Source organism: Phascolarctos cinereus, unplaced genomic scaffold, assembly GCF_003287225.1.
Source record: "Phascolarctos cinereus isolate Bilbo 61053 unplaced genomic scaffold, phaCin_HiC Scaffold_1;HRSCAF=81, whole genome shotgun sequence".
NCBI lineage: Eukaryota > Metazoa > Chordata > Mammalia > Diprotodontia > Phascolarctidae > Phascolarctos > Phascolarctos cinereus.
The window spans coordinates 108410635-108429969 of NW_027555514.1; the positions used below are offsets into that span (position 1 = coordinate 108410635).

The following is a 19335-nucleotide window of genomic DNA, read 5'->3' on the forward strand; positions in this document are numbered from 1 at the left end:
GTGCACCAGACTGATCTCAAAACTACAAGGCAAATTAGTATTCAAAAACATGAACCACCAAAAGTAAACATTTAAGGACAATCATCTTTGACATTCGGGGAATTCAAAGCATTCTGAATTTATTTTATTTAATGAGCCTTCATTTTTTTGAAAACAAATTGTAGAGCCCTGACTCCATAGGACCTAGAACGGAGTTAGAAAACTTGTCTAGCTTATCCTACTTGCCACAGAGGGAGTATAAGAGGAGAGGCATGGAGAAACAATCCACAGGTAAGGTGAAGGTGTCAACATTCCATCACCTGTCTTGATTAAGGGGACTAGGGTGAGATAAAGAAGAATTTAACTAGGGGATAAGTAAGAAGCAGCTAGGCAGAGAGGAAATTTAAGTTCTAAATCTGACACATATTGGTTATATGAACTTAGTAAGTCATTTAATCTCACAATGCCCCAGGGAACTTGTAAGTTGTAGAAGTGCCAATTGGCATTGGTCAAGAGTTTTCTCATAAGGAGTTAGTTCCTTATACAATGAAATCAGGTCCAGTCCAAAAGACAAAAGTAGAGCATTATATGTGCAAATATTTATGATCACAATTTTGTAGGAAATAAAAATTGAGACTACTATTTCTTTTAGATTTTTCTCAGTTCTAAAGAAAACAGTTTAAAAATTACTAAAGCAAAATTTGGGGACAGCTAGGTGGCACAGTGGATAAAGTGCCATGCCTAGAGTCAGAAAGACTCATCTTCCTGAGTTCAAATCTGGCCTCAGACACCTCCTAGTTATGTAACCCTGTCACTTAACCCTGTTTGCCTCAGTTTCCTCATCTGTCAAATAAGATGGAGAAGGAAATGGCAAACCACTCCAATATCTTTGCCAAGAAAACTCCAAATAGAGTCACATGATTGAAAAACGACTGAACAACAACAACATGAAATTTTAACCATTTTACAGGAATGTGCAACTCAAAAAATGATTTCTTTCTAAAACTTCAATCTGAAGATCCTCCTTTAGAATAGATATTTTTGAAAGGCTTAGGAACCTCAAATAAAAAATAAGCAATTAGAATTATGAACTGGGCAGATAGAATTCACTTATGCCAATACTTTTCTGACTCCAAAGGTCAAAAGTATAAATGGAACTGTATGTGTTACATATACGAAACACTAAATACAAAAATGAATATATTTTAAATGTTATTTTACACGTGAATAGTAAAATACTGGTAATGAAATGCCTCTTATTTGAAAACAAGCTTATAACATTTCTCATTTTAGCTGAATTTTGTAAACAGTCAAATTTAAGCATTAATCCCAAAATTTCAAAAACTTTTTTAAAATGCCTATCTTTACATATAACATAGCCATCCTCAGAACTAGGTTCAAGTTCCATTTCTGACATGTACATGCTGGGTGACTCTGGACAAGTCACTGAACTTCTTGGTGCCCTAAACAACTCTTTAAGGCAAAGAAGCTGCAGAGCAACTGACTGACCATTGGCACTGGTAGAGGGAGCTTCCACACCAGGAACTCCCCATTGCAATGAAGTCACAGGTCTAGATGAAAAATATTTATGTATGTGCGTTCATTGGTGCGCGCGTGCACACACACACAAACACACACAAACACAAACATGCCTACACATATATACTCATGTATAAACACATTCTCTCTCTCTTCTCCCCTCTTTCCCTCCGTCTACCCCCTGCACTCTCCAGTACCTTCTCGGTCCTCTGCACCCTGCTCTATAAAACTGATATCAAAGCAGTAAAGGAGAGCCATGACAAGAGCCAAGTTCACACTATCCAATGAACCAGAAGCTTCAACTGTAACTCTTTCTAGATGGCCAATAAGGAGCAGAGTATCATCTTTGCTTAAAGGTGACTGGCAGGTCCAGGAAAACAGGCTTTCTGCCAAAGACTGGCGGCATTCCTTGATGAGATCTGAAACCTAGAAGTCAAATACACAGCTCTCATTATGAAGCAAGAAGTTAATATGGCCTAATTAACTGAAATATATTTGAATCCCCAAGTCATTTTTAAACTACTTTTAAAACTAGCCAGTACCTGCTGTTCAACTATGTAGGTACCAAACTGCTATACAGAATAGTGACCTTCATAAAGAATTCACCTCGGACATACAGTAGAGTAACAAGAGACACAGAAAATACAACTGCCAAGCACTTCCCTACAACTGGTTGCCTAGTCATCTTAAAGGGTCATAGCACTCGTTCCCTAGGGCTGGATTAGATGCGTATTTTAAATAACGTTATATGACTACATTTTACTTTTTTCAGAGACATATAAAGAAGTCACCTGGATGAAACCTTACCTCTTTGCGATGCTTTTCACTGCCCAAGCCTCTCTCTCGCTGTAGTTTCTCAAACTCATTGTTCACATCAATTTGTGACACCAGAGTTAGGATTTTATGAGTCAATCCCTGTTCCATTAGTTCATCTGTAAACCGTGTTGTCATGGACACCAGCTCAGGACTATAACGATAAGAAATAAACAGTCAGACTGAGACATTATGCTTACACCTATTCAGCACAGGAGATATCATAAAACCTCATTCTGCCAATATCAGCTGTACATATAGCACAGCCAAAACAGTTCACTTACAACTTCAGGTATTTTTTGTTGATTTTTTTTTCTTTTATTTAAAATTGTATTTAAAACAACTAAGACGTGCTAAAAATCATCCCTTAGATAATACTTATGCTTTGAAATTTCAACAGGCTTCCAACCATGTACATTCTCATTATTTTTCATGTAGAATCAACAGAATGTACATTTCAAACCTACCACACAGTTCTCAGGAGAACACAAAAGTCACTGTTCAGATTACTGTAAATATCTGGCTTAAATATGCATACCACTTCCTATTATGATGTCCCAGGTAATTCCTAAATTAAAGTTTTTAAAACCTGTAAAACCAAGTGAAATACAAAGAAATAGGCAGACCTGAGTTCTAGTGTCCATGTCTTGCCTCGTCGCGACTGTACCAAGGCTTTGAGGGAATTTGCAATGCATCGCTTTCCATCCCAGTACAAAAGAACAGCTACTAATCCTCTTGTAAGGCCAGGAAAATGAGGCTGCTGGTGTTCTCCTAAGAGTGGGAAGACAGTAAAGAGAAAGAATTAATAATACAGCTAAAAACAACATAATGTAACAAGGTATTTAGGTCATATATGCTTATTTTATAATACATTTGTTTAAAATGATCACTAGTTTTACTTTTGCTTTAAAAGTCAAGTTATCATACAGTACAATCATAAAGTCATGTTTTTATTAAGCCTCTACTACCTGAAAGGGGAATACAAAATATAAGATATGAACTCTGCCCTTATAGAGTTCAGTTAAACATGTTTTAAAATATTCTTCCCTCAAATCAAATTTATGTTGTACAACAGCGAAACGTACTGTTGATGATATTAACTCAACAGCAAGATAATTCATAAGGCTTTGGCGCATATGTTTACCACCTAAATCTCAGCATCAATATGGCAAGTCAAAATCCATGGCAATAACAAAACAGTGGGTGGAAAATTTAAAGCAACCTATTTGTTTGCTTCCACTTAACTTCTTTCCCAATCACAAAACTATATTTGAGAAAAAAGGATAGCTATTCAAGTCTTTTAAATCTTCCATTAAAAGACTCTTTTAGTTGAAATAACTTCTAGATAAGCTAAAATCACTGAATGTATAATCTTTATTGACTTACAACAAGCTCAAAGCACCAATATGAAAAAAAATGCAGAGAGAAAGCAGAATACATTAAAGGAAAAGACCACGACACTGTCCCAGTACTTCCAAATTTCTATGGATCCCTGACCTCATTAGTGCAGCTATTCCATTGAACAGAGTAGATCCTAACTCAACCACACTTTTCCCTGCATGATTCCTGCCCATATCTTCCCAAAAATCATCCAGAGGTCTCCCTCCCTTTAGGACTTTAACATTCCAGGAGTACCAGCACATCTGGCACCTGCAGAGCCTATCTGAAACCTATGGACTAAGTGAATGGACTGCTCATCTAACATCATGCTGGAAGAAATACACATTCTTCCTCCATGTGGCATACTGCTGTGGTCTGTCAGCCTGAGCCTTTTTCAGCTGTCACGGTTCTCAGGAAGAAGGCTCTTCAGTATTCCAGGGATACTCGCATTCAGCACGAAGACATCTACAAACAGCAGCGTCTAGAAAAACTCGGAATGTAAAAGCAAACATTCTTGCATTTGGTCTCCGGGCAGAACATGCCCTATGACATGACCACCTTCAGTGACTGTACGTCTCCTCGTCTGATGGCTCCATTCATACTGATAATCAAAGTTACCTCTCTGGTTCAGGTTACCTTGTGTGATCTTAACATATGTGTGACCTTAACACATGTGTGACAGACACCTTTTGGATGCCTTTAAGACTGTCTGGTCCTCAAATACTTTTATATATACAATAAGAATAAACATAGTGGGATCAATTATGTGACTATTCTGTTCTCACTAGATACATGTGGGGATAATTCTCATAAAAATTTTATAAAGATAAGAATACAGACTTATGGATCAGTAGTTACTGACGTCCTATCAATCTCCTTTTAATTATTGTGATTTTTTCCTCCAATCTTTCAGTATTTCTTCCTCTTTCGATATCTTGAAAATCAGTCCTTCAATACTTTTGAAGCAGTATCACCTCTTTTCTGCAGGTATATGTGCAAAGTAAATACCTTAATAAAAGAGTGTAATGATAATAACAGTTTGCAGTCATGTTTTACATAAAACAAGTTGTCTTACAGCTTTCAAGGTTTTCCAAAGAACATGTTTCCATAAAAGAAAGGCAAAATGGTACAGTAGATTAAATAATGTACCATGTAGTATACTAACCCTGAAATATCTTCCAATTTCAAGCCTCAAAATTCAAAAACACCTCCTGGGCATATTCTCCTGGCTGTCCCTTCAGCACCTCAAATCCAGCATGTTCAAAACCAGATTCATTCTCCTCCCCCAAAAATCTGCTTCCCTTCCTACCTTCCCAATTTCCCATTCTGTCAAGTCTCTGAATCTTTGCTCATGCTATTTCCTATGTCCAGCATGCCCCCACTCAACCTCAATCCAACCTTTCAATCTCTGCCTATGTTAATCCTACCTGACAATGAAGGCCCACATCCAATGCTACCTCCCCCAATAAGCCTTCCTTGATTCCTCTCAGGCAACAGCAATCTCAGCCTTCTAAGACCTTGTAAACTTTTATGCTTTCATTTCATAGCATCTTGTACTTTTGCTATTTATGTAGGTGTCATAATTCCCTTCTAGACTATGTTTTCCATGGGGATGGGGAACTAGGTACCATTTATTCTGTGGATTTATTCTATCACCCTGCCAAGTGTTCTGCACGTGTCAGATTCTGATAAATATTTGTTGAATTTACTGAAGCGGAAAGTTTAATTCCATTTCTAGTCCCATCCCTTAGTCTCTAATGTGGCACTGGGCAATTTATGGAACTTGTTAAGACCTCAAATTCCCCATGTGCAAAATGAGAAGATATTCACTCTCTAGAGAAGTTGCCTTAGATAATAATAAATACCTGATGATACACAAACACAAACACACACACACACACACACGTCTATGTATATGTACACACACATATACTGTCTATGTCATAAAGTAATTTGGGGATCTCTTAGCTTACCATTTCAAAAAGTTACATTGAAACTGATTAGATTAACAAAGAAAAAAAGACATACTCTGAGCAGTATCTTTCCAATGCATTGGCTTCTTTATTTTAAGAAATGGACAGATCTAGATTCTAGATTATTTACTACTTTCTAAATATGCACTGATAATTACAATCAATAGCACTACCACATCACAATATCCACATTCATATAAAATTGCCTAAGATTTTCCAAGTGCTTTCTTTACCACAACCCCATGCATTCAGCAGAGCTTTGGTTTAATTCCAACCTACCAGCCAAAAGAAGTTCAACAGCGGCTAGTTCACCAATGTCAAAGAGGTCACTCAGGATGAAGGCTTCTCTAATGAGCTGCTCAGGAAGAAGTCGGCTTCCTTGCTGACCCTGGATAGCAACTCCTTCTGTACTTGCCTTCTGAACCTTCTCGTGCTGCTGAACATTTTTGGCCTGAAAAGTGAAAATGATGATAAACTGAACATAGAGTCAGCAAGAGGCTTCACGTCACCTCTAAAAGGATGACATCAGTAACCTAGCCTTGACATAAGTACAAGCAGAAACATTTTTTCTTAAATAATCTAAGAAATTGATAGCTGTAAGGTAATAATTTTAAATAATATTACTCTAGTTTCCCTCCTTTCAGTCTAACCACTTCCTCAGCTTCCACAGGTTCAAATATGATGTTTATGGAGAAAATTCCCAAAAATATTTTTTACCCAGCCCTAACCTGAATTCCAATCTCTAGTCCAGTGTCACCAACTGCTTGATATCTCCATCTGGACATCTTCTATGCAACTCACATTCAACATATCTAAAAAAGAACTCATGATCCTCTCCCTAAACCTATTCCACTCCAAACTTTCTGATTTCCACTAAAGTCACTACTACACTCCCATTCTCTCCCATTCATAAACCTCAAGGTCATGTTGGGCTCCTCACTCAACCCCCCCTCCCCCATCCCATATATCCAAATAATTATCTTGTCTTATCAATTATACCTCTATCACATCTCTTTTATTCATTCTTTTCTGTCAACTCACATGGCCACAACCTAGTTCCTCATCCGCTTGTAGTTAATACTCCCTTTCTCATTATATAATTCCCAAAAGAAAATTCCTTACTGGATTCTTGAATAATGAGATGAAATCAGGTTTGTGTTTCTTCAAAACAAGGTCAACAAGGTGAACAGCTTCAGGTTGTCTTCTCCAAATGGCGTTTCCCACTGTTTGCCAGATGTCTTTGTATGGACCCCAAAGGCTAGCAGCTTAAAGAAAAACAAACAAATTAAAATCTACATTTGGAATGCAATCTTTTGAATCTAAAACTATTCGGTTTCACTATTAGATGAAGAAAATTATTTTGCAGAGAATAAATGATCCTACTTCTAAATACAGGAAGCTATCTGTATCAATTACATGCAAACTTAGAAGTATAAATTTAGGAATTTTATGTTCTTTGACATGATACTTTACCTCTACATAGTTGGGACAGAAACTAGACCTGTGATTTCATTGTTATAGGAAACTCCCTCCACCAATACACTTTTTCTGAAACTTAAAAGAGTCTCAGACTTGTCTAGAGCAGAGGGGTTAAAAAGAGAATACAATATTCAAGTGAAGGCCAAACCAGATTAAAATGCAATTGGGAAACTATTTAACAAAATAAATAAAAAATAAAACATGTTACATTATAGTTTAAAATTAAGTCAATATGCCACCCACAGGGATCTTTATGTATAGGTTGGTCCTGCCCCTCACCCCCACCCCATGCAGAACTTGAACCCAGGTATTCCTGGCTCCAAGGCTAGTTTTCTATTCACTATACCAGTCCAATATCTTATAAAATTACAAGAACAAAAGTAGAACACAATATACAAAGCTTATGAAAAGCAGGGATGGTTTTATGAAGTTTCAGTAAACAAGACAGGTTAGGAGTCTGGAAGAAAGAAAAATGGCAAATTTTCTGGGAAGCTAGTTGAGAGTAGTACAGATTTTTATTTAATTTTATGTGGATATTATATTCTTAGACGATTTATAGAGGAATATACAAGTCACACAGACTGGAAATGTGCAGATGGGATGCAATCTGCCCTATTGACTAGAGCATCTACATCAAAAAGATCACAGATTCATATAATGAAGATAGTACAAAAACTAATATGTCAGAGGAAGTGGAAGGACAGATAGAGGAAGTAACTTTATTGCCTTGAATGGCCAAGCTAGAGTTTGGATTTTATGCCTGAAGCAATGGAGTCACTGCAGGATCTGGGGGCCAGGGAATATTTGCTGAAATTAGTGTTTTTGAAAGTTTAATCTAGCAGTGCTATGCAGAATGGGCTAGAAAGATACTAAAGGCAAAAGGCCAGGTAGGGGGTTATTATAGTAATCTAGATTTGAGCACATGAACTAGAGTTGGCCCTGAAAACAAAAAAGGACAGACACCAGAAACACTGCAAAGAAAGAATCAGCAGGACTTAGTGGACTGACTAGAAATAGAAGTGAAAAGAGTCAAAATAATTTAAAGCCAAGTCAGGAAAAATGTGCAAGCAAAATATCACAGAAACAATAATAGAAGAGAAGGAAGACGGGCTATTTAAGGCCTAGCCCACAAAGAGCTATAACTCCAAGCACTAGCCAAATGTTTAAAAATCAGTCAATTTCTAAGTATTACAGGTAATACTCCGAAAATTTCTGTTTTAGTCCACCAGAAGAAACTCAGTTCTTCTTAAATAGGTATTCTGCTCCTTGGTAATGTGGTATAGGTATAGGGCACTGGTCTGGAGTCAGGGACTTATGCTGAAACTTTGACTCCACCATTTATCCTGTGGAAGCCTGAGCAAATCAATTAAGAGCCAAACCCACACCAGATTAAAATGTTATTGGGAAATGTTTAATAAATAAAAATATAGTACAAAATAGATAAATGTTAATTTGTGGTTTTCTAAGTTAATAAGCTGCCACAGAGATCCAGTTCTATTTGAATTTGACTGTTGTTTGTCCTTTGTCCTCAAAAAGGACCATGACATCAGGAAGGTGATGTCATGACGTGCAAGTGAATTGAATTGAAGTGAGGCAGAGCTGTGGAAAGTCACCACCCTCTCTCCTTTGGAGCCATCTGGGTTCAGTGGCCAGATACAGATCAGGATGACTGGAGATGGCCCTGGATACAGAGGGAGACTCTGGCCTTTTTAAGCTAAGGTCTTTCCCAGGTCTCAGTTTGTCTGAGGCAATACTCATTTAGCGATTAAGGCTAGGTAAGAAATGAGGCAAAGAATGGCCACTTTTACCTAGCCAAAACAAAAAAAAAATCCATCTGGATGGGGATGATCCTCAGGGTTTCTGGTCAAATAGAAACAACTGCTATTTATACTCACTCTGAGCTAATCAGGGCCCAAACAACGACCAAGTAAGGCTTGGCCTGGGACCTACTGCTGGCCAATCAAAGACAGCCACAGTGATCTGGGGTTAAGGCTGGTCTTTAAGAAGTAAAGTTAATAGAGCACAGGTCCTGGAGTCAGGAGGGTCTGAGTTCAAATCCTGCCTCAGACATTTGACACTTACTAAGCTACACGACTCTGGGCAAGTCACTTAACCCCATTGCCTAGCCCCACACCCAAAAAAGAAAAGAAGTTAAGAAACCGGTGGACTGGAGGACCAACAGAAGCACCTTTTGTCTCTTTCCATGTCTTGTCCAAAATTTGTATTAGCAGAATGGATAAAGGCACAGAAAGCATTCTTACTGAAGTAGAGATGATATGAAGCTAGGTGAAGTAACTAAGATTCTAAGTAATAGATTAAATGAGATTAACAAACTAGAACAATGTGCCAAAATTGGATATAACAGGGACACATTTAAAGTCTTACAATTTGATTTTTTCCTTTTGTTAAAAATTATTTATTTATTTTTAGTTTTTGACATTCACTTCTATAGGACTTTGAGTTCTAAATTTTCTCCCCCTTCCCAAAACGGCATGCAATCTGATATAGGCTATACATACACATTCATATTAAACATATTCCCACATTAGTCATGTTATAAAGAAGAATTAGAACCAAAGGGAAAAAACACAAAAAATAAGAAACAAAAAAAAAAGAAAGAAAGAAAATAACATGCTTCAATCTGCAGCCAGACTCCATAGTTTTTTTCTCTGGATGTAGATAGCATTTTCCATCATGAGTCTTTCGGAATTGTCTTAGAACCTTACATCGTTGAGAAAAGCTAAGTCTATCAAAGTTGGTCATTGCACAATGCTGCTGCACCTGTTACACAGGTACGATGTTCTCCCGGCTCTCCCCACTTTACTCAGAATCAATTCATGTAAGTCTTTTCAGGTTTTTATGAGGTCCACCTGCTCATCATTTCTTATGGAACAATAGTATTCCATTACATTCATATAGCACAACTTTTTCAGCCACTCCCCAGTTGATGGGCATCCCCTCAAATTCCAATTCTTTGCCACCACAAAAAGAGCTGCTATAAATATTTCTGTGCATGTGGGTCCTTTTCCCATTTTTATGATCTCTTTGGGATACAGACCAGAAGTGGTATTGCTGGGTCAAAGGGTATACACAATTTTATAGTCCTTTGGGCATAGCTCCAAATTGCTCTCCAGAATGGTTGGATCAGTTCACAACTCCACCAACTGCATTAGTGTTCCAATTTTCCCACATCTTCTCCAACATTCATCATTTTCCTGTTTTGTCATGTAGCCAATCTGACAGGTGTGATATAGCACCTCTGAGTTGTTTTGATTTGCATTTCTCTAATCAATAGTGATTTAGAGCATTTTTTCATATGACTACACATAGCTTTTAATTTCTTCATGTGAAAGCTGCCTGTTCATATCCTTTGACCATTTATCAATTAGGGAATGACTTGTAGTCTTATAAATTTGACTCAGTTCTCTATATATTTTAGAAATGAGGCCTTTATCAGAGACACTGGCTGTAAAAATTGTTTCCCAGCTTTCTGTTTCCCTTCTAATCTTGGCTGCATTGGCTTTATTCATGCAAAAACTTTTTAATTTAATGTAATCAAAATTATACATTTTGCATTTCATAATGTTCTCTATAATTTGATTTTTTTAAATCAAATGCACAAATACAGGTTTGGGAAGGCTTAGCTTATGGTTGTTCATTGAAAAAGATATAGGTTTTAATTGCTTCTAAGCTCAAAAGATGAAGAAATATGTGCCCATTAAAAAAACTAATGCAAATAGTATTCCTACTGTACTACAGATGTGGCTTGACTAGGGCATTTTCTCGGCACAAAAGTAAAGGACATAAGAACAAAATGAACTTTGCAAAGGGAAGAGTCAGGGTGGTGACTAAAATAATGAAAGGTGAAAAGTTGCTGAAGACACTAATATTGGTAACACAGCCCTAATATTAGTACTAAATGATAAAGGTACTTTTTAATCCATTTAAAAGGCAAGAGACAAAACAAGCAAATATTGGGTGACATTTTACAGAGATTCCTACACTGGGCAAGAGGCTGTGATGGGGTGCTTGGGTGCCTGTGCTCAGACCCCACATCCAAGTTCCTATTTCTCCCTAGCCTCAAAACACTATCCCTGACAGTTTTCTCCCCAGTCCAAAGACCCTATCTCTGGCAATAACTTATGAGTGGGCCGTGCCCACCATGGCAAGTTCCCTAAGGAGCTCTGCCTACCATAGCAGAATCCTTAAGGATCTCTGCCCTTCATATTAGTGCTACAATAAACTTTTTGCCACCTGACTGGAAGACTGCTCGAGTCCATGAAATCATTCCAAACAACTCTGTCCTGTACTTTGGTCCTTGAGAGGTCCCTGAACCCCTCAAACCGCATCAGTCGGACTTGCTGACTCCTAAAGTCCCTTCCAGATCTAAGATTCTGATTCTAAGTTTTGAGATGGTAAAAGAAGACCCCAAACACCACACTCAACAACTGGTTACAAACATGAAGGAAAAAGTCTATTGTGTCTGGCTCACCCAAGAATCTGAGAAAGTCAAGAATCACAAAACGAACTCATAGAATCATAGAATTTGAGAGCTGGACTAGACCTCCAGAGCCATCTAGCATAAACCCCCTCTTCCCTATGCCACACCCAACAAGCCAACATCCAGTCTCTGCTTGAAAACCTGAGAGCAGGGGAGAATCTACCACCATTCCACAGAGTTCATTCTACTTTTGGACAGGAAATTTTTCCTGAACAATTTGCCTCTAAAATTTCTACTTACTGCTTCTGGTTCTGCCCCCTAAGGCCAAAAAGAAAAAGCATAGTCCCTCAGCTATTTGACAGGCCATCCAAATACTTGAAGGCAGCTATTATGACCCCTAAGTCTTCTCTTTTCCAAGGTAAAAACCCCCAGTTCCGACAATTTAACCTCAAATGGCATGGATTACAAACCCTTCACCATTGGGAATGGTAAAGCAGTTTAGATTATCAATGCTTTTCTTCAACTATGGCATCCAGAACCAAATAATATTCCTGACAAAGTCTGACCAGGCCTAGTACAGCAAGACTACCATTTCCTTATTCCTGGAAAAGATGGCTCTTTTAATTCAACCTAAGAGTACATTAGCTTTTCTGACTGCCACATACTGAGATTACAGTCCAATAAAACCCTCCTATTTTTTCACCAAACCTGCTTCCTAACCATGTAGTCACCATTTTATATTTGTGAAGCCAATTTCTGAACAAGCATAAAACATTAAATTAATCCCTATTAAACTTCATCTTAAGAGATCAGATAAAATACTGTAGCCTTTCAAAATGACAATACAATTGCCTATTTTTTTCTCTTGAAAAATAATACTGGAAAATTTATTTACCTTAGAGAACTCATATTACTAACATGACTCCCTGTCTCCCATAGCTCAAGGTCAACAGAACCTCCAGAGGTTCAACTCTCTGCTTAGCTGTACCCAATTTGGGTTTTAAGGGTGTATCACTGTATCCCTCAATGTGTGAGCAGAAGCCTTCAGAAAGTTTTCATCAAGCAAGGTTGAAAGGTGGGCCATGGCTAATATCTGTAAGAAAAAGTCCAATCTAATCCCTAACCCCCAGCCTGAAGACAAGGAAGCAGGGCAAACGGAGAAATGAGGTAAGGGAAAGAAAGCAGGGGAAGAAGAGCTGCTAAAGTGACCACATCACTCTCCTGCTCAACAAACCCCAGTGACTTCTATTACCTCTAGGAACAAACAAAAACTCCTCTGGCTTTGAACATCCATCACAATCAGACTGACATCCACTAATGAACTCTAACAGTTCAAACTGGCCTTCTTGCTGTATCTCTCACAATGAGATGTTACTGCTTTTTCTCATGCCTTCTTACAGGCCTTCCCCCATGCCTGGAATGGACTCCCTCCTAACTCTTCTCTGAGAATCCCTAGTTTCCTTCAAAGTTCTACTCGACTGTTATCTCCTACATGAGGCCCTTCCTGACCTCCCCAGCTACTAGTGCTGCCTCCACATACCTTATCAATCACATTTCATTTATTTTACATCTCTATTACATAAACATTTCTGTGTCCATGTCTCTCGGAGTGGAATTAGGAAACTCTAACTTGTCTCTGCATCCCCAGTGCCTAGCAAACAGCAGGTCCTTAATAAATGCTTCTGACTGACTGATCCATGGTGGCAAAGGAAGGCAGTTCCATGGAACAAAGATCCCCTCGCTTTGTATTCCAAAGAGCACTCCAACTCTGAGTCCTCTTCCACTGGACTTTGAAGGAGTGCTCAGTGACTGAGGGGACAGCACAGATGTGTATCTCACTTTTTCCAGTAGGTGGCATTTGTGCCTGAAAGGCTGTGGATCAATGAAACCTTTTATATGAACCCTGTAGTAACTAAGCCGAAATCACTTTTTTGTAACAATTTGTTTTTTCTGTAAATCTGAATATTCACACATTTAGCTTACTTAGGGGCTACAAGCTCCTCAAAGACAGGGGCTATTTCAAATAACATTTTTTCTTTGAATCCTCAGCACCAAGCACAGAGTAGATGCCTAAGAAATTTAAATAATTCATGGAGGACTGAGCTAAGAATCATGAAATTGTGGGTTCAAATCCCTCTTCCGATACTTACAGGCTGTGATTCTGGATGAGTCCTTATCTTCTACGTACCTCTGGGATTTATCTAAGTCACAGACAGGGAGTTTCCCCACAAGGGCCCAAAATCAGAGACCTTGGGTATTTACATAATTTTACTTAAAGTGAAATGTGATTCCAATATGCTGTTTACTATGTGTGGAGTCTCCTGAATCTGGATCTTTTCACTGTCTGTCCACTGCTGAAAAACTCTCTCCTCCTCTCAGCCCCCTGGCTTCCTTCAAGACTCAGTTCAAATCCCACCTTCTACAAAAGGGCCCCCCTTCCTCCCATGCCTTCCCTTCTGAGAAAACCTTTCATCTATACTTCATATGTCATGCATGTAAAACTGCATATTGGCTCCCCCATTAGAATAGGAACTCCTTTCGGGGGCAGGGATATTTTTAGCTTTCTTTATAACACCAACCCTTAGCACAGTGCCTGGCTTAATAAAAAAGTGCTTAATAAAACTTGTTGACTTAATTTATTACCTATGTGAATTTGGGGAAGTCACTGTACCTTCTTAAGACTCAGTTACCTTCTCTGTAAAATGAGCTGAGCTCTGAGATAAATTATCAATAATCAATATCAATTATCAATAATCAATAACCAATATCAATAATCAATCCTAAAACATCCAAAAACTGTGCTCTTTCCCCACTACACCATACCACACATGAACAGGTAACAAGCTTGTTGAATCGACAAGACTTACTTAGGCACATGAAACAATTAGAAGATCTCAGTAAGTAGTGAGCAGAACCAAGAGGACTTTGTACACAACAGCCACGTTATGCAATGACTAAGATTGTTAAACTGAACCCTTCTCAGCATTACGAGGATCTACGACATCTCCAGAGGCCTCGGGATGGAAAATGCTGTCCACATCCAAAGAAAGAACTATGGAAGTCGAATCGCTATCACTTATTTTTACCTTCTGTTGAGTTTTCTTTCATCTTTCTGATGGTTCCTCCTATTGGTTTTAATTTTTACTTACAACTTCACTAATGTGAAAATATATTTAAGGGGGATGTAAATGTAAAACCTATATCAGACTGTGCACCGTCTTGGGGAGGGTGGGGGGAGGAAGGGGGAGAAAAATTTTCAACTCAAAAGTGTATGGAAGTGATTGTTGATAAATCAATAAATTAATAAAATGGGGGGGGGAGAATGCCCAAAGAGAACCAATAAAAATAAATAAAAGCAAAAAAAAACTCAATAAGTATATAACCAATTCATTCCTCGACCCCCCCTATACACTGTATCTACCATGCACTGTGAACTCTTCCAGAGCAGAAATTACAATTTATTTTTGAGACATTTTCATTTTTCGGACCCCAGCCTTCAGCACCCTGTACCTTGGATACTGAACAAATGGGGACCAGAAGCAGATGGGTGGCCCAGTGGATGGAGTGCTGGACAGGAAGACCTCAGTTCAGATCCAGCCTCTGACGCTTCCTAGCTGTGTGATCCTGCCCAAGTCATTTAACCTATCTGCCTCAGTTTCCCCATCTGTAGAATAGGAATACTAATAACACCTATCTCCCAAGATTAATAACCCTGTGTCCCTGGACAAGTCACAACCTCTCCCTAACTCAGTTCCTCCATCTGCAAAGTGGAGGTAAGAACAGCTTTACTAGGATTACTAGCTGTGTGACCCTGGACAAGTCATTTACCTCTACTGGCTTCAGTTCCCTCATCTGTAAAGGGGGGGAGGGGTAATAATAGCCATTACCTCCCAAGGTTGCGTGACCCAGGGCAAATTCACTGAACTCCTGCCTGCCTCGGTTTCCCCATCTGTAGGATGGAGGTAACGATTTCCCGTTCCTCCCCGGGGGATCGAGAATCCACGCGAGACAGCATTTGTGGAGCGCTTTGCAAACCCTTCGGGCCACCTCCCTGCTCCCGTCCCCGGGCCGGGGGCCCAGCTAGGGGCACGAAGGCCGCCCGAAGCCGACGGAAAAGGCGGGGGAGCAGCTCGGCCTCCCCGCCCCGCCTGCCCCGCCCGCCCCGGACCTAGCTGGGCAGCCTCGGCCGCGGCCGCAGCGTTCAAATCCCGCGGAGGGGCGTGACGCCAGGCCGGCCCCAAGGCCGGGGGTCCACACCCGGGCAAAAGCGGGGCCCGTGCTCCCTGCGCCCCGCCCCCACCCTCCCCGCACCCCGGGGCTCCAGGGAGCCGGGGCCGCGGTCACCCTTCGCCGCGACCGAGGAATCAATGAGGGGCCCCCGCCCGCTCTTACCCGAATTTACCGCCAACAACGAAGCCATTTTGGAGGCCAACTACCCGGGTTCTCCCGGCGCGTGGAAGGCCCAGCGGAGACAGGGGCAGGCTGTGGCGGTGCCTGCACAGAATTGCTGCGGTCCCACTCTCCAGGAAACTCACGCCGCTACGACAGAGGCGGGGGCGCGGCCCAGATATCTGCCTCCGGTGTAAATGTCGATTTTCGTCGTTAACGTTTCTTTTCAAATAAGGCAGGGGCCACTCGAGTGATATACGAGGTCTTCGGGCGAACGCCGGCTCCCCGCAGTACATGCTGGGATATGTAGTTCGGTTGTCACTGTCGGCTTTACTATAGATTAGTAAGTGAAAGCAGAGAACCGAATCCCCGGAATTAATGATTTTAGGCTTGTTATTAATGTTATTATTGCTTCTCCCTGTGATTTAGAGAAATATGTACACAAGTCATCCTTTCTTCCTTATTAAATTCCTCTTCTCTTTACTCCTTTCTGCCTGGGAGTCTTTACCAAAAGTTTCCACGAAGACCAAAAACTGAATCTACTGTTAACAATATTCCAAAAAACAAAACAAAACAGTATTCCAAGCTTAATTTGTTAATATAGTTGTACAGAGCAGACCAAAGAAAATCACAACAATGTCATTAATATACATGGATGTCCCAAACACTTGTTTCTTTTCCTGGCTCTGTTACTTTGGCATAAGAGACATAAATAACTTGTACTGTATTGATATAAATATTTCTTTTTGTTGAAAAGGAAGTTTTTATTTATGTGTTTGGGGTGATTTTTTTTACATTACTATAGCTTCACTTGGTATCCTTCACCTTCCCAGAGAGAAAAACAAGAGAAATAAATTAGCATTACTGATCAATACATGGCAAGAGTGTAAGAATATGTGCAATGTACAAGGATAGTGGATCTTTCACCTCTGCAAAGGGGTGGGGTAAGAGTCTGCATTTTCATGACTTTATTTATATTTATATATTTACATTTATAAGATGCTCTGCGGACCTTACCAGTCACATTAGTTTCTCACAATATTGCACAGGGGTTAAAAGGAAACAGGAGTCATTGCAACCATTTTACCTTGGAAAAACTGAAAGACAGATGTTAAGGGACTTAAATTCACATAGAAGACTAGTGAGAAGATTCAACTCAACCAATATTTATTAAGCATCTACACTAAGTTATGTTCTGAGAAAACAAAGGAGGTGGGGGGAACGTCCCCAACCTCAAGGAGGTTACATTCTCCTGGAGGATTCAACATGTACCCAAGTAAGTAAATGCAAAATAATTTCAAGAGGAAAAGACTGCTAACAATTGAAGGGATCAAAAAAGGCCTCTTGGAATGTCTGAACAAGTTGTGGTATATGAATGTAATGGAATACTATTATGCTATAAGAAATGATGAACAGGCTGACTTCAGAAAAACCTGGAAAGATTTGTATGGTTGGATGCTGAGTGAAGTGAACAGAACCAGGAGAATATTATACACAGTAACAGCCACATTGTGTGATGACTAACATTGGTAGACTTAGCCCTTCTCAGCAATGCAAGGATCTAAGACATCTCCAAAGGTCTCATGATGGAAAATGCTATCCACATCCAAAGAAAGAACTATGGAGTTTGAATGCAGAGCGAAGCATACTGTTTGCTATTTTTTTTCTGTTTTGTTTCCTCTTTCTTGTGGTTCCTTCTATTGGTTCTAATTCTTACTTACAACATGATTAATGTGAAAATATGTTTAATAGGAATGTATATGGGGAGGGAGATGGGGAGGGAGGGGGAGAAAAATTTTAAACTCAAAAGCATATGGAAGTGATTGTTGATAAATCAAAATAAATTAACAGAAAGAAAGAAAAGAAAGAGAGCGAGAGAGAGAAGGAAGGAAGGAAGGAAGGAAAGAAAGAAAGAAAGAAAGAAAGAAAGAAAGAAAGAAAGAAAGAAAGAAAGAAAGAAAGAAAGAAAGAAAGAAAGAAAGAGAAAGAAAGACCTCTTGGAGGAGGTAGTACCTGAACTGTGCTTTAAAGGAAGCTAGGAATTCCAAGGCACAGATGAAAAAAAGGACTACATTTGATACATAAAGGGCCTCTTGTACTAAGGCATAGACATGGCAAACAGAATGTTTTGTACGAGAAAGCAGCTAACAGGCTAGTTTGACTGGAATAGAGAATGCATGAAAGAGCAATATGAAATAAAACTGGACAGCTATGTGGGAGCCAGAATGTGGAGGGCTTTAAATGCCAAACAAAGGAGTATTTTATCCTTGAGGAGACAGGGAACTATGAACTATTTTTTAGTTGAGGCAAGGCAAGAAACAAGTATGTATCAGGCACAGACACATGGCGATGACATGTTTAAAGTCTATAAATAGGACCACTATGTGGATAATGGATTGTAGAGGAGAGAAACTACAGGCAAAGCTTTAGACAAATTAGGATGCCATTACTGTAGTCCAGTTGAGAAAATAAGAGTTGGAAGTAAAAGGCAGGCTATGCGAGTGGAGAAGTATATGAGAATATGAAGGCAGAACCTTCAGTTGTTGAGCGAAAGGCAAAAATCAAAGGTGATTCACAAGGTTATGAATAGAGGTGACAAGAAATATAATGATACCTTCAATAGAAAAATGGTAGTTTGGAAAAGGAATAAGCTTTAGAAAAAATGAGTTCCCTTTTACACATACTTAGTTTGGGATGCATGCAGAATCTCCCAGTGAAGCTGTTGAGCCCTAAGCAATACAGCAGAGATTAAGGCTAAATTAAATAGATTTGGGAGTAGGGGCAGCTAGATGGTGAAGTAGATAGAGCTCTGACCTTGGAGTCAGGAGGACCCAAGTTCAAAACTGACCTCAGATATCTGACAACCCCGATTGCCTCACAAAAAAAAAAATTAGATTTGGAAGTCACCTGTATAGAAATGATAATTAAACCCATAATAGCTGATCTGATTGCCAAGAGAAAGAATAAAGAGAGAAAAAAGACAAAGTCCAGGACAGAGCCCTTTGGGAAACCTACACTTAGTGGTTAGGAAAGAAGAACATGATCCGGCAAAGAAGAATGGTCAGAAAAGTAGGAAGAGAACCAAGAAAGAGCACTGTGATGGAAGTCCAGGAGAAAGAGTGTCCAGGAAAAAGGAGTCTATAGTGGTTAAAAACTATAAAAAGATCAAGTTGAATGATGCTACTTCTCTACACTTAGTACAATGCCTGGCCTATACTAGGTGCTTAATTAATGCTTGTCTATTGATTGATTGATTTAGAAATTAACAAACAGCTGACAATTTTGTAATAAGAATTTTCATTTGAGTGTTGGGAACAGAAACTGATTATAAGACATTGAGAA

At 39.4% G+C, this 19335-nt stretch overlaps 1 protein-coding gene across 2 annotated transcripts in view; it reads right to left on the bottom strand.

The window, feature by feature from the left end:
* NUP205 (nucleoporin 205) overlaps positions 1 to 16215 on the bottom strand; it is a 92436-nt gene extending 76221 nt beyond the window's left edge. The window contains exons 1-6 of one of the 2 annotated variants that reach the window (XM_021002355.2): positions 15997 to 16215; positions 6807 to 6949; positions 5964 to 6135; positions 2958 to 3102; positions 2326 to 2485; positions 1716 to 1944 (exon numbers count right to left, since the gene is read on the bottom strand). In XM_021002355.2, the coding sequence (XP_020858014.1) occupies positions 1716 to 1944; positions 2326 to 2485; positions 2958 to 3102; positions 5964 to 6135; positions 6807 to 6949; positions 15997 to 16024 (877 nt within the window). In that variant the 5' untranslated portion in view covers positions 16025 to 16215. The remainder of the gene's footprint in view (positions 1 to 1715; positions 1945 to 2325; positions 2486 to 2957; positions 3103 to 5963; positions 6136 to 6806; positions 6950 to 15996) is intronic. The other variant, XM_021002356.2, reaches the window with a different exon arrangement.
* Between the last annotated feature and the right edge of the window lie 3120 nt (positions 16216 to 19335).